Source organism: Schistocerca nitens, chromosome 4 (genome assembly GCF_023898315.1).
Source record: "Schistocerca nitens isolate TAMUIC-IGC-003100 chromosome 4, iqSchNite1.1, whole genome shotgun sequence".
Taxonomy (NCBI): domain Eukaryota; kingdom Metazoa; phylum Arthropoda; class Insecta; order Orthoptera; family Acrididae; genus Schistocerca; species Schistocerca nitens.
Window position 1 is genome coordinate 533182959 of NC_064617.1, and position 21529 is coordinate 533204487.

The 21529-nt window shown below is 43.9% G+C and overlaps 1 protein-coding gene across 2 annotated transcripts in view; it reads right to left on the reverse strand.

Moving 5' to 3' along the window:
* The window catches only part of LOC126251452 (fatty acid hydroxylase domain-containing protein 2), a 208826-nt gene that overhangs the window by 33863 nt on the left and 153434 nt on the right, over nucleotides 1-21529 (reverse strand). For both annotated transcript variants that reach the window (XM_049951880.1, XM_049951881.1), the window contains exons 5-6: nucleotides 790-971; nucleotides 114-386 (exon numbers count right to left, since the gene is read on the reverse strand). In XM_049951880.1, coding sequence (XP_049807837.1) covers nucleotides 114-386; nucleotides 790-971 — 455 coding nt within the window. The remainder of the gene's footprint in view (nucleotides 1-113; nucleotides 387-789; nucleotides 972-21529) is intronic.

Sequence of the window (21529 nt, forward strand, 5' to 3'; positions counted from 1 at the left end):
TGTAACACACTAATTCATCTATATATCAGCTTTTGTAATGTCAGTTCAAACTTTCTTTGCAAAGATACAACAGCAACACTACAGTAAATGATGGTAATAAAGAATAAACTTACTTAAGATGATGAAAATCGTGCGCTTCTGGTGATGGGAAGAAAGGCAAATGGTAGCCTGAATGAGCATTCAATGTTGATAGTATAGCAAGTGAAAACCACAGCCAGGCTGTTGCAACATGTGACCCCATAATAAAAACACCTAAGAAAGGTGGTAACAAATTTGAAAAAATATGCTCCACCGGGTGACAATAAATTGCTGTCACAGCAACTGGAGCTGTCCATTCATGATGCCTCTTGTGGATGTGGCGATAAAGCTGACGGCTATGCAACAACCTGTAACATAATATTTCAAGTGAAAATTCATTGAAACAACTGCAAAACAAACAATAAGCAAAAGTTAACTGGTTCAGAAATCATAGGTTTCCCAGAAAATGACATATGCAGACGTTAAACTTTTAGAATAATAATTGTTTAGCAATCTTCAGTGAGTAGGAACTGCAACTAATATAACAAACATACTAAAACTAATGATTGTGTCTGTATCTCATAGCAAATCTTCAGAATGGAATAATTGTTTCACATTTGTGCTGTTCAAGGAACTTTATAGTACCTTTCAGCAGTCACAGTTTCTCTTCTTTGAAAAGAATCACACACAGTGTTAATAATCAGCACCAATTTCCGAGTACAAACAAATAGTTTATATCACAACAAGATTAACATCTTATTTATTTCCTACCTATGAGAATAGTAGAATCCAACTTCTTCCATGAGGATGTGAACTGCCATTTCAGCTAGAACCCAATGAAAAGTAGGCAGTTCTCGTAATGACGGAAAGCCTCTCCACTGCATTAGCAAGTAGCTGAGGAACGCTGTCGGCAGACCCACAACAACTTGGTTAAAGACGACCCAGCCTATCACCTGTACATGGATAAGTTTTATGAAGAAAACTGCGAGCAAATTCAATCTTTTTTATGAGAAAGGTGCAGTATTTTTCTTTCTCCAAAGACTTTTTTTTACTATTAATGATGAGTAAATATTAATGCATTTAAGATCTAGAAACATGCAGGTCATGTATATCAAAACAAATATTTCCATGTGTTTTCACTGCAAATGTTTAATACACAATATTGAATTATAGTATTTTTTCTTTTCAGTCTAATCTATCAGATTGTGATTCTAAATGGAACTACTACAGCAATAATTGAGATGAGCCTATATATTGCTAACACTATATCTAGTTGTCATTCCTTGTATGTCTTTATGTTTTCCAATACCATGCTAATCAGAGCAATACTCCGTTTGTCTTTTCTGTCCCCTGTGGATACTTTGTTGATTCGGAATATTTACACTTGTGTACAAAATATTAAATTATATAATTTGTATGTTTTGCAGTTGATGTTTTATGGTAATCATATTAATACTTTATTCCAAAACAGAGTCGTTGCAATTTATTGCCCAGAATCAAAATTGTTTAAATGTATCTTAAGCTTTGTTTACGATACAAGAAACTAATGCTTGTTCGTGCATGTTTTGGCAATGAAATTCTAGATGCTCAAAAGATCCTAGGCTACATCACACAGTGTTTAAAGAGATCTACGAGGGTAATCCCAAAAGTAAGGTTTCCTATTTTTTATATATAATGACCAGCAACAAACCGTCCATTCGCATGAATGGACACAGGCAGACATTGTTTGTTGGTAATGAGGATCACCCTGTGGCTAAACATGCCTTGGTGCACGGCCAGCACATCTTGGCACAGTGTTACACCGTCCGGGTTATCTGGATACTTCCCACCAACACCAACCTATCCGAACTCCGGAGATGGGAACTTGCTCTTCAATATATCCTCTCTTCCAGTTACCCACCAGGCCTCAATCTCCGCTAATTTCAAGTTGCCGCCACTCATACCTCACCTGTCATTCAACATCATCTTTGCCTCTTCACTTCCGCCTCGACTGACATCTCTGCCCAAACTCTTTGTCTTTAAATATGTCTGCTTGTGTCTGTATATGTGTGGATGGATATGTGTGTGTGTGCGCGCGAGTGTATACCTGTCCTTTTTTCCCCCTAAGGTAAGTCTTTCCACTCCCGGGATTGGAATGACTCCTTACCCTCTCCCTTAAAACCCACATCCTTTCGTCTTTCCCTCTCCTTCCCCTCTTTCCTGATGAGGCAACAGTTTGTTGCGAAAGCTTGAATTTTGTGTGTGTGTTTGTGTGTCTATTGACCTGCCAGGGCTTTCGTTCGGTAAGTCACATCATCTTTGTTTTTAGATATATTTTTCCCACGTGGAATGTTTCCCTCTATATACACACACACAGAACTGTTTGTGTGGCAGTTGGTCACAATGTTATGAGGAGTGCTTCATGTGCTGTGTGTAAACATGCGCTCAGTCTTGGCAGCCGTTGTGAATGGAGCTCCCATTGGATGTTACCGCCAAGTGCGAATTGCGTGCAGTTATTCGGTTTTTGAACACAAAGGGCACTGAGCTGATTGAAATCCATTGCCAATTGATGGAAGTGTATGGTGAGTTGTGCATAGATGTCAAAAATGTTTGTAAGTGGTGTAGAGAGTTTGCAGCTGGTTGGACTGAAATTCACAAGCGGGAGACTGTCAGTTTCTGAGGAGACAGTGTTGAAGGTTGAGCAAAGCATGCGTGGAACGTTGGCAGATCAACCTGGATGATGTCTGACAGGTACTGTGAAACACTGAAAAAACTCAAACAAGCAATTCAGAACCAGAGAAGAGGAATGTTGAGCAAGGCTGTACACATTCTCCATGACAATGCTCGCCCACACATCGCTCGGCAATCCGTTTATCTCCTGCAACAGTTTCAGTGGAACATAATCACCCACCCATCCTATAGTCCTGACTTGGCACCCAGTGATTATCACCTGTTCCCTAAGTTAAAAGAACATTTGGCCAGAAAGCGATTCAGCTCCGACGCCGAGGTGAAAGAAGAGGTTCATACCTTTATGAACAGCATGGCAGCAAGCTGGTATGACATGCACATACGAAAACTGCCACAGCATCTACAAAAATGCATCGACAGAAATGGTGAATATGTCAAAAAATAGCTAAGTGTTCAAGCTGTAAACTAATGTAAACCATTGTAGAAATAAACAGGTCTGTGTACTTATAAAAAAAAGGAGACCTTACTTTTGGGATTACCCTCGTAGCACAGGCTCATCGTTCCCTAAATCGTGGCATCTCACAGCCCATAAATATGGTGAAGGTACAGTCATGGTATTGAAATGGTTAGAGTGAATGCAACAGCACACTCAACATTGTGAACAATGAGATGTGTCTAGACCTAATGGATGTATATAGCAATTGTAAATTATTTGTGGCAAGTAGATAACATAACCAAATTAATGTCTGAAAAAAAAGTGCATACCAGCTTTAATTCTGGTATAAAGTTCTTGAGTAACTAAATTATTTCTGATATTGTGCAATTATCAGTTGAGTTGGGGCTACAATAAGTGATCCCAATAGTACAGGGTGTCCCACTTAAAGCTCCCTGATTTCGAAGACCCAAGAGGGGGGTGGGGGGGGGGGGGGTGAAAACACAGTAGATACGACAATGAAAAAATGCACCACAGTGTAGAGCATCTCAAAGAATTTATTATTTATCATCAATACGCCTCTATATGTGAACCATTTGTAGCACAACAAATATTGAGTCTATATTCAATTTATTGCCAGGTTCTTTGTAACATTTCCTCTGTTATTGTTGCAATCGCTTTAGTGATATGATGTCGCAACATAGGAATATTGTCCATGTTGGTCACATATACATGCAGTCCTTCATGAATCCCCACATGAATAAATCAAGCGGTGTAATGTCGGGTGAACATGGTGGCCAGGCGATGAGTCCTCTGCATCCGATCCCACGACTGGGAAATTTCTTATCCAGGAACTTGCGAACAGCCATTGACCAATGCAGCAGAGCTTCATCTTGTTGAAAAATAATGTTGGGTTGCAAGTCTCGTATCTGAGAGTACACAAACTGCTCCAACTTGTCCAAATACGCTGACCCATTCACTGTTTGTTCCGCAAAGAAGAACGGTCCAACAATCCTGTCGTGACTTAGCCCGCACCAGACATTTAGCTTAGGGCTATCATGTACATGTTCAATGACAATGTTGGGATTTTGTGAACCTCAAATCCAAACAATGTGCCTATTAACCATTCCTGATAGATGAAAGGTTGCCTCATCTTTCCAGAAGGCTGGCATCCATATCAATACGCTGCATCATATCCTCAGCAAATTGTTGTTGGTGTGGTTTGTCGTTCGGCGTCAGGTGTTGCAGAATTTGCAATTTGTAAGCACACATACAAAGACGCTGGTGAACTATACGATGCGATGTTGATCGAGGTACATCAAGTTGCCTAGATGCTTGATGAATTTACTTATGTGGGCTTCTGAGAAACGTTAGTCTGATGTACTCCACTGTCTCTTCTGAAACTACATAACGTGCACTTCCAGAGTGTTTCAGAACACTTCCTGTTGCCAGAAACTTCCTGTACCATTCCTTATTTGTTTTCACATCAGATGGATTACATTCATACACACGACGATAATTTCTTTGCACAGTAATGGGCAATTTTGTTTCTGCAAACCACACTACTGCTTGAACATGCTGCTGTGGAGTCATCATTTTCACTTCATGCAACCGTGATGGACTCTGGCGATGATATTTGGCACCAACAACTTAAATTGGAAGGAACACACAGAAAATGTTGTGGGGAAGGCTAACCAAAGACTGCATTTTATTGGCAGGACACTTAGAAAATGTAACAGATCTACTAAGGAAACTGCCTACACTACGCTTGTCCATCCTTTTTTAGAACACTGCTGCGCTGTGTGGGATCCTTACCAGATAGGACTGACGGAGTACATCAAAAAAGTTCAAAGAAGAGCAGCACGTTTTGTATTATCGTGAAATAGGGGAGAGAGTATCATTGAAATGATACAGGATTTGGGCTGGACATCATCAAAAGAAAGGAGTTTTTCATTGCGACGGAATCTTTTCACGAAATTCCAATCACCAACTTTCTCCTCCGAATGTGAAAATATTTTGTTGACACCGATCTACATAGGGAGAAATGATTACCATGATAAAATAAGGGAAATCAGAATTGTACGGAAAGATATAGGTGTTTGTTCTTTCTGCGCGACATACGAGATTGGAATAAGAGAGAATTGTGAAGGTGGTTCGATAAACTTTCTGCCAGGCAATTAAATGTGATTTGCAGAGTATACATGTAGATGTAAATGTTCTGACACGGGAATATAAATTCTTTGAGATTCTCTAGAATGTGGTGCATTTTTCATTGTCATATCTACTGTGGTTTTTCTCTCCTGGGTCCTTGAAATCAGAGAGGTTTGAGTGGGACACCCTGTATTTAGGGTGGTACTCTAATTGAGAAAAACTAGAAGAAAAGAATACCGTATTTACTCGAATCTAAGCCGCACTTTTTTTCCGGTTTTTGTAATCCAAAAAACCGCCTGCGGCTTAGAATCGAGTGCAAAATCAGCGGAAGTTCTTAAAAATGTTGGTAGGTGCCGCCACAACTAACTTCCGCCGTCGAATGTATGTAGCGCTACACAGGCATGCTTTGCAGGCACAGAGATAAATACTGGCGCCAATACCTCTGCGTCAGTAAATAATTTTTTTAAAAAAAAGGTGGAAGACGAGCTTTTTTCTCCGCCCCGAGTTTCGACCACTGCATTTTCATACATTATCCAACGAAGTAAATATAAATTCCGTGTTGTTCATCTTCGAATGTAGCAGCATTTCAATGTACTACGAACATCCGACTGGCAAGACTGTTTGGGATGTTTGTCAATATGGCTAACTCTATGATCCGAATTTTTTCCTACCTGTGAGAAGAAATGGTTGCTAATAGGAACTTTTATGAATTGTGAATCACATGCAGTATTCTCTTCATCATAAGAATAATACGAATATAAACATTTTGCCATGTATTCTTTCGTGTTTGCTGCTATCTCATTTAAATCCTGTCTGCCTTATAACCTACGACACTAGTGTGAGACAACAGCAATTACGGAAGAATATACATATCATGTCATGTTTATATTCGTATTATTCTTATGCCTAATATTGATACAATCTGAAATGAAGCACGGAAATTGATTACATTTTTAATTCTAAGATGACTAATTTCTGTGCAGAATGTAATGTACAAAAGAGGCATCTGCAAAGATTTTCAAACGGAGAAAAATTTTAGATAAACTCTCGTTCAGAACATCTATCATACGCAGTATATTATTTGGTTCTTGTTGATCATTATCGAAGAAAGCAGCAGTGTAAGTAACAACAAATAGCAGTCTCTTGCCATTATTTCGCTAATGAGACGATTCCTCTCTCTCTCTCTCTTTTTTTATTGTAAGCAGCAGTAGCACGCACAAAAGCAAGCCTTGCCACGAGCGGCGAAAGGTCGTAAACACTCATTATCAGAATGCGACAAACAATGCACGAGTACAATAATGCATTTTCAGCTTAGAGTGACGTAAACACCTATAACAAAGAGAACGGCACTTATCAGATCAAAGAAAAATAAGCAAATGATTCAAACCAGACGAAGCACGTGAAAAAGGAAGGGTATCCATATAAATACGGACGGAGCGCCTGACGCATAGCAATGGCTACCTGATAAAGCTTAACTGCTAAGCTTACAACTTGAACCAAACTACTGTAGCTGTATCGTCATTCATTTGACCTAAATTGTGTCTCATATTACAATAGACCAACTTTGTTTCGATTTGGAGGTGTGGTCTAAGATTTTTCTCCCCCCTTGAATTTCGAGTGTCAAATTTCAGGTGCGGCTTAGATTCGGGAAATTTTTTTTCCTTGAATTCGAGTCTCATTTTTCAGGTGGGGCTTAGATTCGAGTAAATACGGTACTTGTTTCATCGTAAAGGTGACACGATGAATTGCAGACAGACACATTCACACAGACAAATACACCTCACACACACACGACTGCTATATCCAACTGCTGTGGCTTGACTGCCAGTTTGGCCACAACATCCAGAGATAGCGGTCATGTGTGTTTTCCTTTCTTTTCCGAAGAAGACTTTGACAGAAAGTTCAGTGTGTGATAGTCCTTTCATTGTGATTGTCTGCAACTCAACATGTCATCTTCATGGTGAGTAGCAATCTATCATTTTGACAATTGTTGATGTTCAGGCAGACTTCTCACTTTGTAAAAGTGAGGTGAAATTATAAGAAGGAAAGGCAGAAGACACATTTGTTGATGACAGAGTGGAAACATTGCGTAAAACCGTAAAAATGACAATGGGAAAGCTAATGCAAGTTTTCAGACATACAAAGGTGGTTAGTATTGTTCTATGGCCATGGCTAGAGGAATCAGGAAAATTAAGAAAGGTTACACTATTTGGCTCCTGGATCAGTAAGCTAAAGACACACACACACACACACACACACACACACACACACAGAGACAGAGACAGAGAGAGAGAGAGAGAAGAAAAAGGAAAAATTATTAAAACTAGAAATAATTGGTGTATACATTATGTTAACAATGGAGTAATTCCAAATACTTGAGGAAATACTTGAGGTATACACTACAGAAATGTGATCCATAATATGAGGGCTCCGACAATTTTGTCAACACTAACGACAGAGAGGCTACATAAGGTTGGGACAGGTCATTAATGAGATAAATTCTTCTCAGATTTTTTTTCAGGGTCAATCTGTAGTGTGTTCCCAACATATCAGAAGGTTCTTACTTCCCTTCCATCTTTGGGTGAAGTACTGGAGTCTAGCACTTCACCAGAACATGGAAGGGCATAACATGTCTTTCAATATCTCACAAACAGACTGTGGATTGATGTGGCAATGAACTTGGGCAAAGATGGATAGAAGCTGTGAGAGTCATACTGCTCCAATCCCTTTCATAAAAGAAGAAATAAGAGTATAAATTCTCTGACAATTTAAGAGCTGAGGTTCTCAAGGTGACTGAAGATAAAACAATACCAGTTAAGGAAAACTTGCTAAATGATTGTTTAATGCAGGGAAGAATTCTGATACCAAAAAAACAAACAGAAGTTGTTACTCTTTAAAAAAAAGAAGATAAAGCCCTTTTACTTGCATAGTTATTGAATCTTTTTCACCAAAAATCACTGTGTAAAAATAAAGTTGTCTTCTTATGCAAGAATTGAATGAAACTGACGGAGTTAAATGTCTAACTATAGTTTTCGTTAATTTATGAAGGGACAATCGACTTAAGACACAATAAACTACGCAACAAGCATTACTCTAGATTCTGATAAGGTATAAGCCATGGGAATAATAACTGACACCACAAATACATTTAAATACCCGTAGTGACCAATTTTTTTCTTGTGACTTCATGAATTGGGATGGCTTACACCCATTACTAGAGGTTTTAGGGACTACAGAAGTAATCAGTGTGTGAGAGGAACAAGTAGGTAGAACCATACAGAAAATAATTGCCAAAGATTATTCTCATGGTTCATAGATTTACTGGGATGTTGTTGTTTTGGTCTTCAATCCAGAGACTGGTTTGATGCAGCTCTCCATGCTACTCTATCCTGTGCAAGGTTCTTCATATCCCAGTACCTACTGCAAACTACGTCCTTCTCAATCTGTTTAGTATATTCCTCTCTTGGTCTCCCTCTACGATTTTTACCCTCCATGCTGCCCTCCAATACTAAATTGGTGATCCCTTGATGCCTAAGAATATGCCCTACCAACCGATCCCTTCTTCTGTCAAGTTGTGCCACAAACTCCTCTTCTCCCCAATTCTATTCAATACCTCCTCATTAGTTATGTGATCTACCCATCTAATCTTCAGCATTCTTCTGTAGCACCACATTTCGAAAGCTTCTATTCTCTTCTTGTCTGAACTATTTATCGTCCATGTTTCACTTCCATACATGGCTACACACCATACAAATACTTTCAGCAATGGCTTCCTGACACTAAAAAATCTATACTCGATGTTAACAAATTTCTCTTCTTCAGAAACGCTTTCCTTGCCATTACCAGTCTACATTTTATATCCTCTCTACTTCAACCATCATCAGTTATTTTGCTTTCCAAATAGTAAAACTCCTTTACTACTTTAAGCGTCTCATTTCCTAATCTAATTCCCGCAGCTTCACCCAATTTAATTCAACTATATTCCATTATTCTCGTATTGCTTTTGTTGATGTTCATCTTATACCCTCCTTTCATGACACTGTCCATTCCGTTCAACTGCTCTTCCAAGTACTTTGCTGTCTCTGACAGAATTACAATGTCATCGGCGAACCTCAAAGTTTTTATTTCTTCTCCATGGATTTTAATACCTACTCCGAATTTTTCTTTTGCTTCCTTCACTGCTTGCTCAATATAAAGATTGAATAACATCGGGGATAGGCTACAACCCTGTCTCACTCCCTTCCCAACCACTGCTTCCCTTTCATGTCCCTCGACTCTTGTAACTGCCATCTGGTTTCTGTACAAATTGTAAATAGCCTTTCTCTCCCTGTATTTTACCCCTGCCACCTTTAGAATTTGAAAGAGAGTATTCCAGTCAACATTGTCAAAAGCTTTCTCTAAGTCTACAAATGCTAGAAACGTAGGTTTGCCTTTTCTTAATCTAGCTTCTAAGATAAGTCGTAGGGTCAGTATTGCATCACGTGTTCCAACATTTCTACGGAATCCAAACTGATCTTCCCCGAGGTTGGCTTCTACTAGTTTTTCCATTCGTCTGTAAAGAATTCGTGTTAGTATTTTGCAGCTGTGGTTTATTAAACTGATTGTTCGGTAATTCTCACATCTGTCAACACCTGCTTTCTTTGGGATTGGAATTATTATATTCTTCTTGAAGTCTGAGGGTATTTCGCCTGTCTCATACTTTTAGCTCACTAGATGGTAGAGTATTGTTAGGCCTGCCTCTCCCAAGGCTGTCGGTAGTTCTAATGGAATGTTGTCTACTCCTGGGGCCTTGTTTCGACTTAGGTCTTTCAGTGCTCTGTCAAACTCTTCATGCAGTATCATATCTCCTATTTCATCTTCATCTACTCTCTTCCATTTCTATAATATTGTCCTCAAGAACATCGCCCTTGTATAGACCCTCTATATACTCCTTCCACCTTTCTGCTTTCCCTTCTTTGCTTAGAACTGGGTTTCCATCTGAGCTCTTAATATTCATACAATTGGCTCTCTTTTCTCCAAAGGTCTCTTCAATTTTCTTGTAGGCAGTATCTATCTTACCCCTGGTGATATTTGCCTCTACATTCTTACATTTGTCCTCTAGCCATCCATGCTTAGCCATTTTGCACTTCCTGTCGATCTCATTTTTGAGACGTTTATATTCCTTTTTGCCTGCTTCATTTACTGCATTTTTATATTTTCTCCTTTTATCAATTAAATTCAATATCTCTTCTGGTACCCAAGGATTTCTATTAGCCCTCATCTTTTTACCTACCTGATCCTCTGCTACCTTCACTATTTCATCTCTCAAAGCTACCCACGCTTCTTCTACTGTATTTCTTTCCCCCATTCTTGTCAATCGTTCCCTGATGCTTTCCCTGAAGCTCTCTACAACCTCTGGTTCTTTCAGTTTGTCCAGGTCCCATCTCCTCAAATCCCACCTTTTTGCAGTTTCTTCCGTTTTAATCTACCGTTCATAACCAATAGACTGTGGTCAGAGTCCACATCTGCCCCTGGAAATGTCTCACAATTTAAAACCTGGTTCCTGAATCTCTGTCTTACCATTATATAATCTATCTGATACCTTCTAGTATCTCCAGGGTTCTTCCATGTATACAACCTTCTTCCATGATTCTTGAACCAAGTGTTAGCTATAATTAAGTTACGCTCTGTGCAAAATTCTACCAGAAGGCTTCCTGTTTCATTTCTTCCCCCCAATCCATATTCACCTACTACATTTCCTTCTCTCCCTTTTCCTACTGACGAATTCCAGTCACCCATGACTATTAAATTTTCGTCTCCCTTCACCACCTGAATAATTTCTTTTATCTTGTCATATATTTCTTCAATTTCTTCATCATCTGCAGAGCTAGTTGGCATATAAACTTGTACTACTGTAGTAGGCATGGGCTTTGTGTCTATCTTGGCCACAATAATGCGTTCACTATGCTGCTTGTAGTAGGTAACCCGCACTCCTATTTTTTTTATTCATTATGAAACCTACTCCTGCATTACCCCTATTTGATTTTGTATTTATAACCCTGTATTCACCTGACCAAAAGTCTTTTTCCTCCTGCCACCGAACTTCACTAATTCCCACTATATCTAACTTTAACCAGTCCATTTTCCTTTTTAAATTTTCTAACCTACCTGCCCGATTAAGGGATCTGACATTCCACGCTCCAATCCGTAGAACGCCAGTTTTCTATCTCCTGATAACGACATCCTCTTGAGTAGTCCCCTCCCGCAGATGCGAATGGGGGACTATTTTACCTCCGGAATATTTTTTCCAAGAGGACGTGATCATCATTTAACCATACAGTAAAGCTGCATGCCCTTGGGAAAAATTACGGCTGTAGTTTCCCCTTGCTTTCAGTCATTCGCAGTACCAGCACAGCAAGGCTGTTTTAGTTAGTGTTACAAGGCCAGATCAGTCAATCATCCAGACTGTTGCCCATGCAACTACTAAAAACGCTGCTGCCCCTCTTCAGGAACCACACGTTTATCTGGCCTCTCAACAGATACCCCTCCGTTGTAGTTGCACCTATGATACTGCTATCTGTATCGCTGAGGCACGCAAGCCTCCTCACCAACGGTTTTAAAATACCTGTTAGAGGTAATTTTCTGCTATGATGCAAGTTAAAGGACATTTAGTCTACAGAGATTACCTATTGCTAAACATATTGAGAAATTCTAGAAGACAAAATGAAGAGAGAAGAGTACACACAATGAAACTTTTACATACTTGATGTAAATGAACTTACAGTAGCCTCAAAAAAATTCATATATTATTCAAATTGTGATTCTCTTTCTCAAGGAATCTCTCAATCAACTGATTCACAGATCATGAAAAAATGTTACTTAAGAATCATTCTTAATTAAAGGCAAAATCGTACGGCTCATGTAAAGCGAGCAAGTAATAAAGTAACTGTAACCAGACAAAAGATTATGAATATAGCACAAAATAGATTCTGATTGCCACTGAAGTTAGAATAAATCAAGAATTTATACTAGTGCATACATGGATATGGAGCCAATACACGGGTCTACAGACTGAGAATATTCATATTAGCCAAATACTGCACAATCAAGTATCCTGATAAGACTAATTGCGGCTTGTCGAAGAATGTCACCAGGTGCTCTCCTAGTTAATACACTCCTGGAAATGGAAAAAAGAACACATTGACACCAGTGTGTCAGACCCACCATACTTGCTCCGGACACTGCGAGAGGGCTGTACAAGCAATGATCACACGCACGGCACAGCGGACACACCAGGAACCGTGGTGTTGGCCGTCGAATGGCGCTAGCTGCGCAGCATTTGTGCACCACCGCCGTCAGTGTCAGCCAGTTTGCCGTGGCATACGGAGCTCCATCGCAGTCTTTAACACTGGTAGCATGCCGCGACAGCGTGGACGTGAACCGCATGTGCAGTTGACGGACTTTGAGCGAGGGCGTATAGTGGGCATGCGGGAGGCCGGGTGGACGTACCGCCGAATTGCTCAACATGTGGGGCGTGAGGTCTCCACAGTACATCGATGTTGTCGCCAGTGGTCGACGGAAGGTGCACGTGCCCGTCGACCTGGGACCGGACCGCAGCGACGCACGGATGCACGCCAAGACCGTAGGATCCTACGCAGTGCCGTAGGGGACCGCACCGCCACTTCCCAGCAAATTAGGGACACTGTTGCTCCTGGGGTATCGGCGAGGACCATTCGCAACCGTCTCCATGAAGCTGGGCTACGGTCCCGCACACCATTAGGCCGTCTTCCGCTCACGCCCCAACATCGTGCAGCCTGCCTCCAGTGGTGTCGCGACAGGCGTGAATGGAGGGACGAATGGAGACGTGTCGTCTTCAGCAATGAGAGTCGCTTCTGCCTTTGTGCCAATGATGGTCGTATGCGTGTTTGGCGCCGTGCAGGTGAGCGCCACAATCAGGACTGCATACGACCGAGGCACACAGGGCCAACACCCGGCATCATGGTGTGGGGAGCGATCTCCTACACTGGCCGTACATCACTGGTGATCGTCGAGGGGACACTGAATAGTGCACGGTACATCCAAACCGTCATAGAACCCATCGTTGTACCATTCCTAGACCGGCAAGGGAACTTGCTGTTCCAACAGGACAATGCACGTCCGCATGTATCCCGTGCCACCCAACGTGCTCTAGAAGGTGTAAGTCAACTACCCTGGCCAGCAAGATCTCCGGATCTGTCCCCCATTGAGCATGTTTGGGACTGGATGAAGCGTCGTCTCACGCGGTCTGCACGTCCAGCACGAACGCTGGTCCAACTGAGGCGCCAGGTGGAAATGGCATGGCAAGCCGTTCCACAGGACTACATCCAGCATCTCTACGATTGTCTCCATGGGAGAATAGCAGCCTGCATTGCTGCGAAAGGTGGATATACACTGTACTAGTGCCGACATTGTGCATGCTCTGTTGCCTGTGTCTATGTGCCTGTGGTTCTGTCAGTGTGATCATGTGATGTATCTGACCCCAGGAATGTGTCAATAAAGTTTCCCCTTCCTGGGACAATGAATTCACGGTGTTCTTATTTCAATTTCCAGGAGTGTATTTTGATATGACCCACGGAATATCGTCTTTGATACAGATGTGCTGTTTACTGGCTTTAGGAAAGAGTTATGGGAGCTGAAGGGGAGTATGCAGGCAGTAAAGTTTTAATGTGTCTGTGATGGCAGTGGCGATCGTCTGTACCCTATTTATTCATCATCATCATCATCATCATCATTTAAGACTGATTATGCCTTTCAGTGTTCAGTCTTGAGCATAGCCCCCTTATTTATTAGAAGAGAGTTAAAAGGAGAGACAGATATAAGTGTGATGGTGGCCTACTGGGGACCTTAGATATCACATATCTACACTCATTGTGTTTACAACACAGTTAGGGCTACTGCAGTATACGTAACGCTGCACACTCCTGTCCTGCTTGCATACTTGCTTTGTTAATGATGATTTCGTCTTCTGTATTCAGCATATACACATTTTTCAGTATGCACAGCACACAAAAAGTATTCAGACTTTCCTATCATGTTAACATGACCAAAAGATGCAGGCTCATTAATGAACAGACCCTGGTAACATTTTCTGACCCACCTCACTATGGGACAGTTTTGTATTTCCTTCAGTAACAAATGCTTGAACTTGTCTTATCTTGTTACCTCCTTTTTGTTTATCTGTTTGTGACTGAATCATAGCCAATCACCTTAATGTCATTCCAAACTTCTTCCTAAAAATGGTCAGAAACACAGTGATACTTTGTAGTTTAATGACCTATATGAGTGAGCAATGCTATAAATACCAGTAATTTCCTTTTCCTATCTCACTAAGATTGGCCAATGTGCAATGTTTGATGAAATTTAACTGTGGCATACAATTACATGTCAAAATTGTTACTTCATGTCTTTCTTTGCCACTAATCCAAAACAGTATTAATATTACATTAAATCCCAGCTGATAACCTGCCACTACAGTTACCTGCGAAACACCCACAACCAGTGGGTCATTATGTACAACTGTTGCAGGTGTCTTCCGCCAGAGACAGTGCACCCGCTGGGCAACTCTAACACTGGGCGGTGCACGCACTGAATGTATCACAACATTATAGCTGAGAACATAAGCATGCCTGTTGACATGTTAATCTACAGCCGACCTCACTAGAGGCACCAATCTTGCCCACCAGCAGCACACACATAGATGACAGCCATGCTGCAATTGCTGGCACTATGTTGCAACCATCAATTATATGCTCATCAAGAGCTCTGGGCTCAGTGTCCCAAGCCGGCTATTATTCTGTGGAAAGTAGACTGTGAACTGGTATTCTTTTGTGGAACTTACACTGTTATCCTGTGCCTAGTAGTACTGTCACAAAGGACTTTGACTGCCCCATATGGCCATCAGATCAGGAGGATCCTCTAACGAGTCTATAAGAATCTACATTATATTGAATCTTGCTCATTATGTATTGTGCTACTGACATGTTACATAACACTCTACCTGAGAATAATCATTCACTGCACTTGTGCCTGCCACTGCACAACACAAAGGTTGGTGACACGTATCAAGTCAGCATTCCCAGTACAATCATCTGGTATCACAGCAACTGGACTGGGCTGCCACTGTGTCAGATGTACATGCTGCTCTCCTCAGCTGAACACAATCTGCCTCTTCTGCTTTGCATCTTCACCAAGAAGATACAGCCATGGTCAGTCTTCCTCACAAGTTGACAAAGCATTTCATGCCCTCCTCACATTCGACTTTTCTTCTCTCCCAGGTGTTCTCCAGCATCCTCAGCACACAATGGATGGATTTTCTTCCATCACGGTTCCAGCTCGCTGCTACCCTTCCCTGGCCAAGCCCAATTCTGGACACCCCTCCCCCCCCCCCCCCTTCCACCGTAGCTTGCCCCAAACATTGCTAATCTTCTCACGAGGCACGAGGTTGGGGCAGCACTTCATGCCTCCTCTATTCTGGGTGACTTGCACCCATGTGATGGTTTTTTCCTTATTTTCTCCAGTGCTCCAACCTCTCCTAGATTTTCATCCCTTTTCCAAGATGAAGATCCTGGTACCCCCCACAGCATGCCATTCATGACCAATCTCCTTGCGTGCTCTTTTTATGCTCTTTACACGTACCTCACTTCTGGGATGTCTTCACATCACTTCAGGACTTCCTACCACTCTTTCTACTTGCATGCTCCTTCACATGCCACACATTCTGGACATGAGCTTTTCTCTTCACACATCCTCGGGATTCCCATCAATCCAGGCCCAATCTAAAACGTCCTGGTGTGTCCCTTCCCCTTTTCGGGATCTTTACACATTCCTTCTGGTGACCATTATCCCATGACCATTGTCCCACAGAATTCTCAGCTGTTGCCTAGCATTTTTTGATCAAGTCCTGCCTCCCATCGGTCACTAAACCCTCACCAGTCTACACATCTCACACACTGTCACACCTCCAGCAGCTGCTCTTCATCAAGCCCTGCCTCCCACCAGCTGCCAACGTACCTCCAGCATATCAGCATATCACACCACCAGCATGTCCTATGGAATCATTTTTCTTCCAGCAGATGCAGTCGCTTCTTCTCCAGAGCATGATTCATCTCCTGTGACAACTCAGCTTCTGGATATGAGACCCTCTCTCTGATGCAGCCTCTTAGCCTGTGGTCGGCAGCCTGTGATGCAGAGTTTGGTCTCTTTTGCCTGAGATGCTGCTGTTGCCCATGGGACCTCTCACAACTCGCCAAATGGCTTCAGCTGGTCATTGGGACTGTCAATGTGGGCCATCAGCTGATCTTACCTGGCTCTGCAGTCACTCCTTTGAAGACTGCTCTGTACCACCAGCTGGCCTCCATCAGACCACACCTACTTTGCAACAACTATCCTGCATTCTTTCTCTTTTTTCCAAGCTGTGTTCAACATTACCTTCCTCCAGCAGCTGCACACAGGTCACCCACAACCTTTTTCAGAAACTACTTCACAACCTTGGGTTCTGGTTGGTTGGTTGGTTGGTTGAGGTTTAAGGGACCAAACAGCAAGGTCATCAGTCCCTTGTTTCAACTATGCGCCATTCCGCTAATGGGACAACTCAGTAAAAGTCAGAACAATAAAATGGAAAAAGGGAAAAAACGTAAAAAGGCAGTCATATTGTCATTGGTAAAAAACAAAATGAGGGAAGTCGGCAAGAGAACGAACCCAACACTATGCTGAAGCAGCATAGGCAAGACCACCTGTGACTTAAAAGGTACAACTGCTATAATGTAGGAAGTACATATGGGAATAGAAAGACTAACCAAGCCTTAAAAAAAAAGGGTAAAAACAGAGTAAAAGGGGAAGAAAAGAGGAATTCGGGCAGGGAGGTGAATCAGGAATCTCCGAACACTGCTTACAGTGGGAGACACCCAAATACTCACCGCCCTGCCCCAACACCAGAGAGATTAAAAACCTTAAAACTGAGAATAAAAACCACTTTCCCGGAGGAAACCGAGAACCAGAGAGACCATCTGGGAATCGTCAGCCAACATCAAAGGTAAAGTGTGGGGGAGCCTGTACTTAGCACGCAGAGCCAAAAGAAGGGGGCATTCAACCAAAATGTGGGCTACCGACTGGAAGGCTCCACAACCACATAGTGGGGGTGGCTCATTACGCAAAAGAAAACCATGGGTCAACCGAGTATGGCCAATGCGGAGACGACACAGTGTGGTCGAGTCCTTTCGGGAGATGCGAAAGGAAGAACGCCACGGGCCTGGTGTCATCTTAATTGCACGAAGTTTATTAGACAGGGGAGTAGCCTCCCAAGAATTGGCCCATGACTGTGTGAAGTGGGATTTGATGTGAAGCCGTAAATCCGCTGCAGGAGGGGCTACAGAAAACGGGGGGTAAGTAACTGCTTCCCCAGCCAAACGATCAGCGAGCTCATTACCCGGGATACCCACATGGCCAGGGACCCAAAGTCAGTCAATAGAACAAGCAGCACGGTGAATAGCAGCGAGATGGTCATGGATGGCAGAGACCAAGGGATGGCGCGAAAAACACCGGTCAATAGCAAGAAGGCCACTCATCGAGTCCGTGCATAACAAAATGCGGTTGTGTTGGGACTGTTTAATAAAGGTAAGGGCCTGTGAAACTGCCATCAATTCCGCAGTAAACACCCCACATGTAGGTGGCAGCAGATGACTTTCCGTTCCAACAGAGGACGTGAAGTCATACCCAACACGATCAGCAGATTTAGAGCCATCAGTGTAAAAAACAACAGCATCCCGAAACTCCCACAAAATTTGGCGGAAAAAGGAGGGGAACACCACCGGCGGGATGGAATCTTTTGGACCGCGGCAGAGATCCATCCGAAGTCGAGGCCGAGGAACTAACCAAGGAGGGGTGGAGGGGAGGGAGCAAGGAAGACAGGACAAAGAAGGAAGCTGAAAATCACGGCAAAGAGACGCAAGGCGCAGCCCAACCGGTAAACCCGCCCGAGGGCGGGAGTCGGGTGGGCGACGTCCACGGTCTGGGAACAGGATAGAATAGGAAGGATGAGTGGGAGAGGAACGGATAGTGAGTGCATAAGACACCAGAAGCTGGGACTGCCGAACAGAAAGGGGGGGGGGGGGGGGGATCCCAGCTTCAACCAGGAGACTATCAACAGGGCTAGTAGGGAAGGCACCGGTGGCTAAACGGATACCATGATGGTGGACTGGATCCAGTACGTGCAGTGTGGAAGGAGCATCTGAACCACAAACTTGACAACCATAGTCCAAGCGAGACAGAACTAGAGCACGATAAAGATGGAGGAGGAGGGAACGGTCCGCACCCAAAGATGAGTGGGCAAGGAAGCGAAGGACATTGAGTTTACGGAAACATCCTACCTTCAGGAGTCTGATATGGGGTAGCCAAGTGAGCTTGTTGTCGAAAAGAAGACCCAGGAACCGAAACTGTGGGACCACAGGCAATCGTTGTGCAGCGAGATAGAGCTCTGGATCAGGGTGGATCGTAGTACGGCGACAGAAGTGGACCACTCACGATTTTAAAGGAGAGAATTGAAACCCGTGTGAGAGGGTCCATGCAGAGGCACGCCGTATAGCTACCTGGAGCTGCCGCTCTGCAGATGCCATCGAGGAGGAACTAACCCAAATGCAGAAATCATAAACATACAGGGCAGGGGCGACCAAGGGACCGACAGAGGCCACAAGGCCATCGATAGCAATGAGGAAAAGAAGGACACTCAAGACAGAACCCTGTGGGATGCCCGTCTCCTGGGTCCGTGGAGAACTAAAAGCAGTACCAACTCGAACTCGGAATGACCAATGGATCAGGAACTGGCGGATAAAAATCGGGAGTGGGCCCCGAAGACCCCACTGATGAAGGGTAAGTAAGATGTGATGGCACCAGGCCGTGTCATAGGCCTTGCGAAGGTCAAAAAACACTGCAACCAAATGGCGGCGCTGGGAAAAAGCCTGCCGAACTGCGGATTCCAAGCGAAGTAAATGATCAATTGAAGACAGTCCCTCTCGAAAGCCACACTGGTAAGGCGACAATAGATCCCGAGATTCGAGGACCCAATTGAGCCGACGGGCTACCATCCGTTCAAGTAACTTACAAACAACATTGGTCAAACTAATTGTTCGATAGCTGTCAACAGATAGGGGGTTCTTACCAGGCTTAAGGACAGGAACCACGATGCTATCCCTCCACTGAGAAGGGAAGTCACCCTGGAGCCAGATACGGTTAAACACCCGAAGAAGATGTTGCCGTTGTGGAGCACTGAGATGTTGAAGTAGTTGGTTATGAATGGAATCTGGGCCAGAAGATAGAGCAGAAAGAAATTCCCATTCAGTAAAAGGTTCGTTGTAAGATTCTGACTCACAAGGGGTGAAACATAAGGTGGAAGCTTCAGCCAGCTGTTTTTGATTAAGGAAAGCAGCTGGATAGGAGGCTGACGCTGACGCCACTGCAAAATGGGTCGCAAGATGTTCTACAAGAACTAATGGGTCCGTACAAATGCCATCTGGGAAGTGAAGGCCTGGGAGGGTGGACTGCCGATGGCAACCTTGGAGAGAACGAAGTGTAGCCCATACCTGTGACAGAGGGACAGTAGAACCAAGGGAAGAAACGAATCGTTCCCAACATATCCGCTTACCCTGTTTGATTAAATAACGGGCTTTAGCACGGAGGCGTTTAAAGGTAGTAAGGCTGGCGACGGATGGGTGCCTCTTAAAGTGTTGCAAAGCTCGACGGTGATCACGGATGGCAATGGCAATGGCCGTACTCCACCATGGGACTTGCCGGTGACGAAATGGTCCAGATGAGCGTGGGACAGCAAGGTTAGCAGCGCGAACAATCGCGTCAGACACGTCATGTAGCACGTCATCCATACAACCCGAAAAAGAGGGAGAAAACTCGACCTGTGCAGTGTATAGAGGCCAATCGGCGCGGTGGAAAGACCAACGAGGTAACCTGTCCATCGGGGAGCGGGAAGGGAGCGTGATAATCAACGTGAAATGGTCACTATCACAAAGGTCGTCGTGTGGCGACCAGTGTAATGAAGGGAGGAGAGAGGGAGAAGAAAGAGAAAGATCAATGGCAGAAAAGGTACCATGACCGGCACTGAAATGAGTAGGGGAGCCATCATTAAGAAGGCACAGGTCGTGGTCTGCAATAAATTGGTCTATAAGAAGACCTCGTCGAGATGGAAAGGCACTGCCCCACAAAGGATGATGAGCATTAAAATCCCCAAGGAGGAGGAAGGGAGGAGGAAGTTGCTGAAGAAGGGTGGTTAAGGCAGCAGGTGTAAGAGTCCTGTCAGGAGGGAGATAAAGATTGCAAACTGTGACTGCAGAGTCTAAGTGGACCCTAACAGCAACCGCTTCCAATGTAGTTTGGAGAGGAATCCACGTGCTGGCAATGTCTGTACGGACCAATGTACAAACGCCACCAGAAGCCCGCAAGGGTCCGACCCGATTTCGACAGAAAACACGGAACCCACGGAGGGTCGGTGAGTGAGCATCAGTAAAATGAGATTCCTGGAGAACCACACAAGCTGCAGAGTAGGACGAAAGAAGGGATTGCAATTCCGGAAGGTGACGATAGTATCCATTACAATTCCATTGGAGAACCACAGAACGATGGTTTAAATGAGGGCTGAACACGCTAAATCCAGTCATACCGCCGGGTCCCCACCCATCACCGACAAGGAGGGGGCGACATCCATGAACGACAGGTCAGATTCCGGTTGTGAAGTCGGGGAAGGGACCTCCGGTGACACCAGAGGCTCTTTGTCCCGGGACTTATGTTTCTTCTTTTTTTCAGGCTGAGATCGAGGAGGGCTGTGTGGCATAAAGGAGCCAGCTGCAGCAAGATCAGGAACAGAAAGAGACCGGGCGACCTGGGGGCCGACAGACCGCGGCTCTCGCGGTCGCCGCGCGGCAGCAGATCTTTGACCTGGAAGGTGCCGGGAAGGGGCATCCCGGGAGAGGCGCCCTTGACCGGCAGACGCCAAAGGAGTGGAACACTTCTCCGGCTGGGGAGGGGGAGCAGCGCCCATAGGAGAAGGTGTGGGAGCCGCAGGGGAGGGGGGAGGAGAGGGGTCCGGGATGGGGGTAAGGATGGGGGTAAGGAAGGGGGAGGAAGGGGTGAAGATGTAACCAAGGCGTAACTAGATGTCATGGACACAGGGTGCAGTCGGGCATATTTCTTACGGACCTCTGTGTAGCTTAAACGATCGAGGGACTTATACTCCTGTATCTT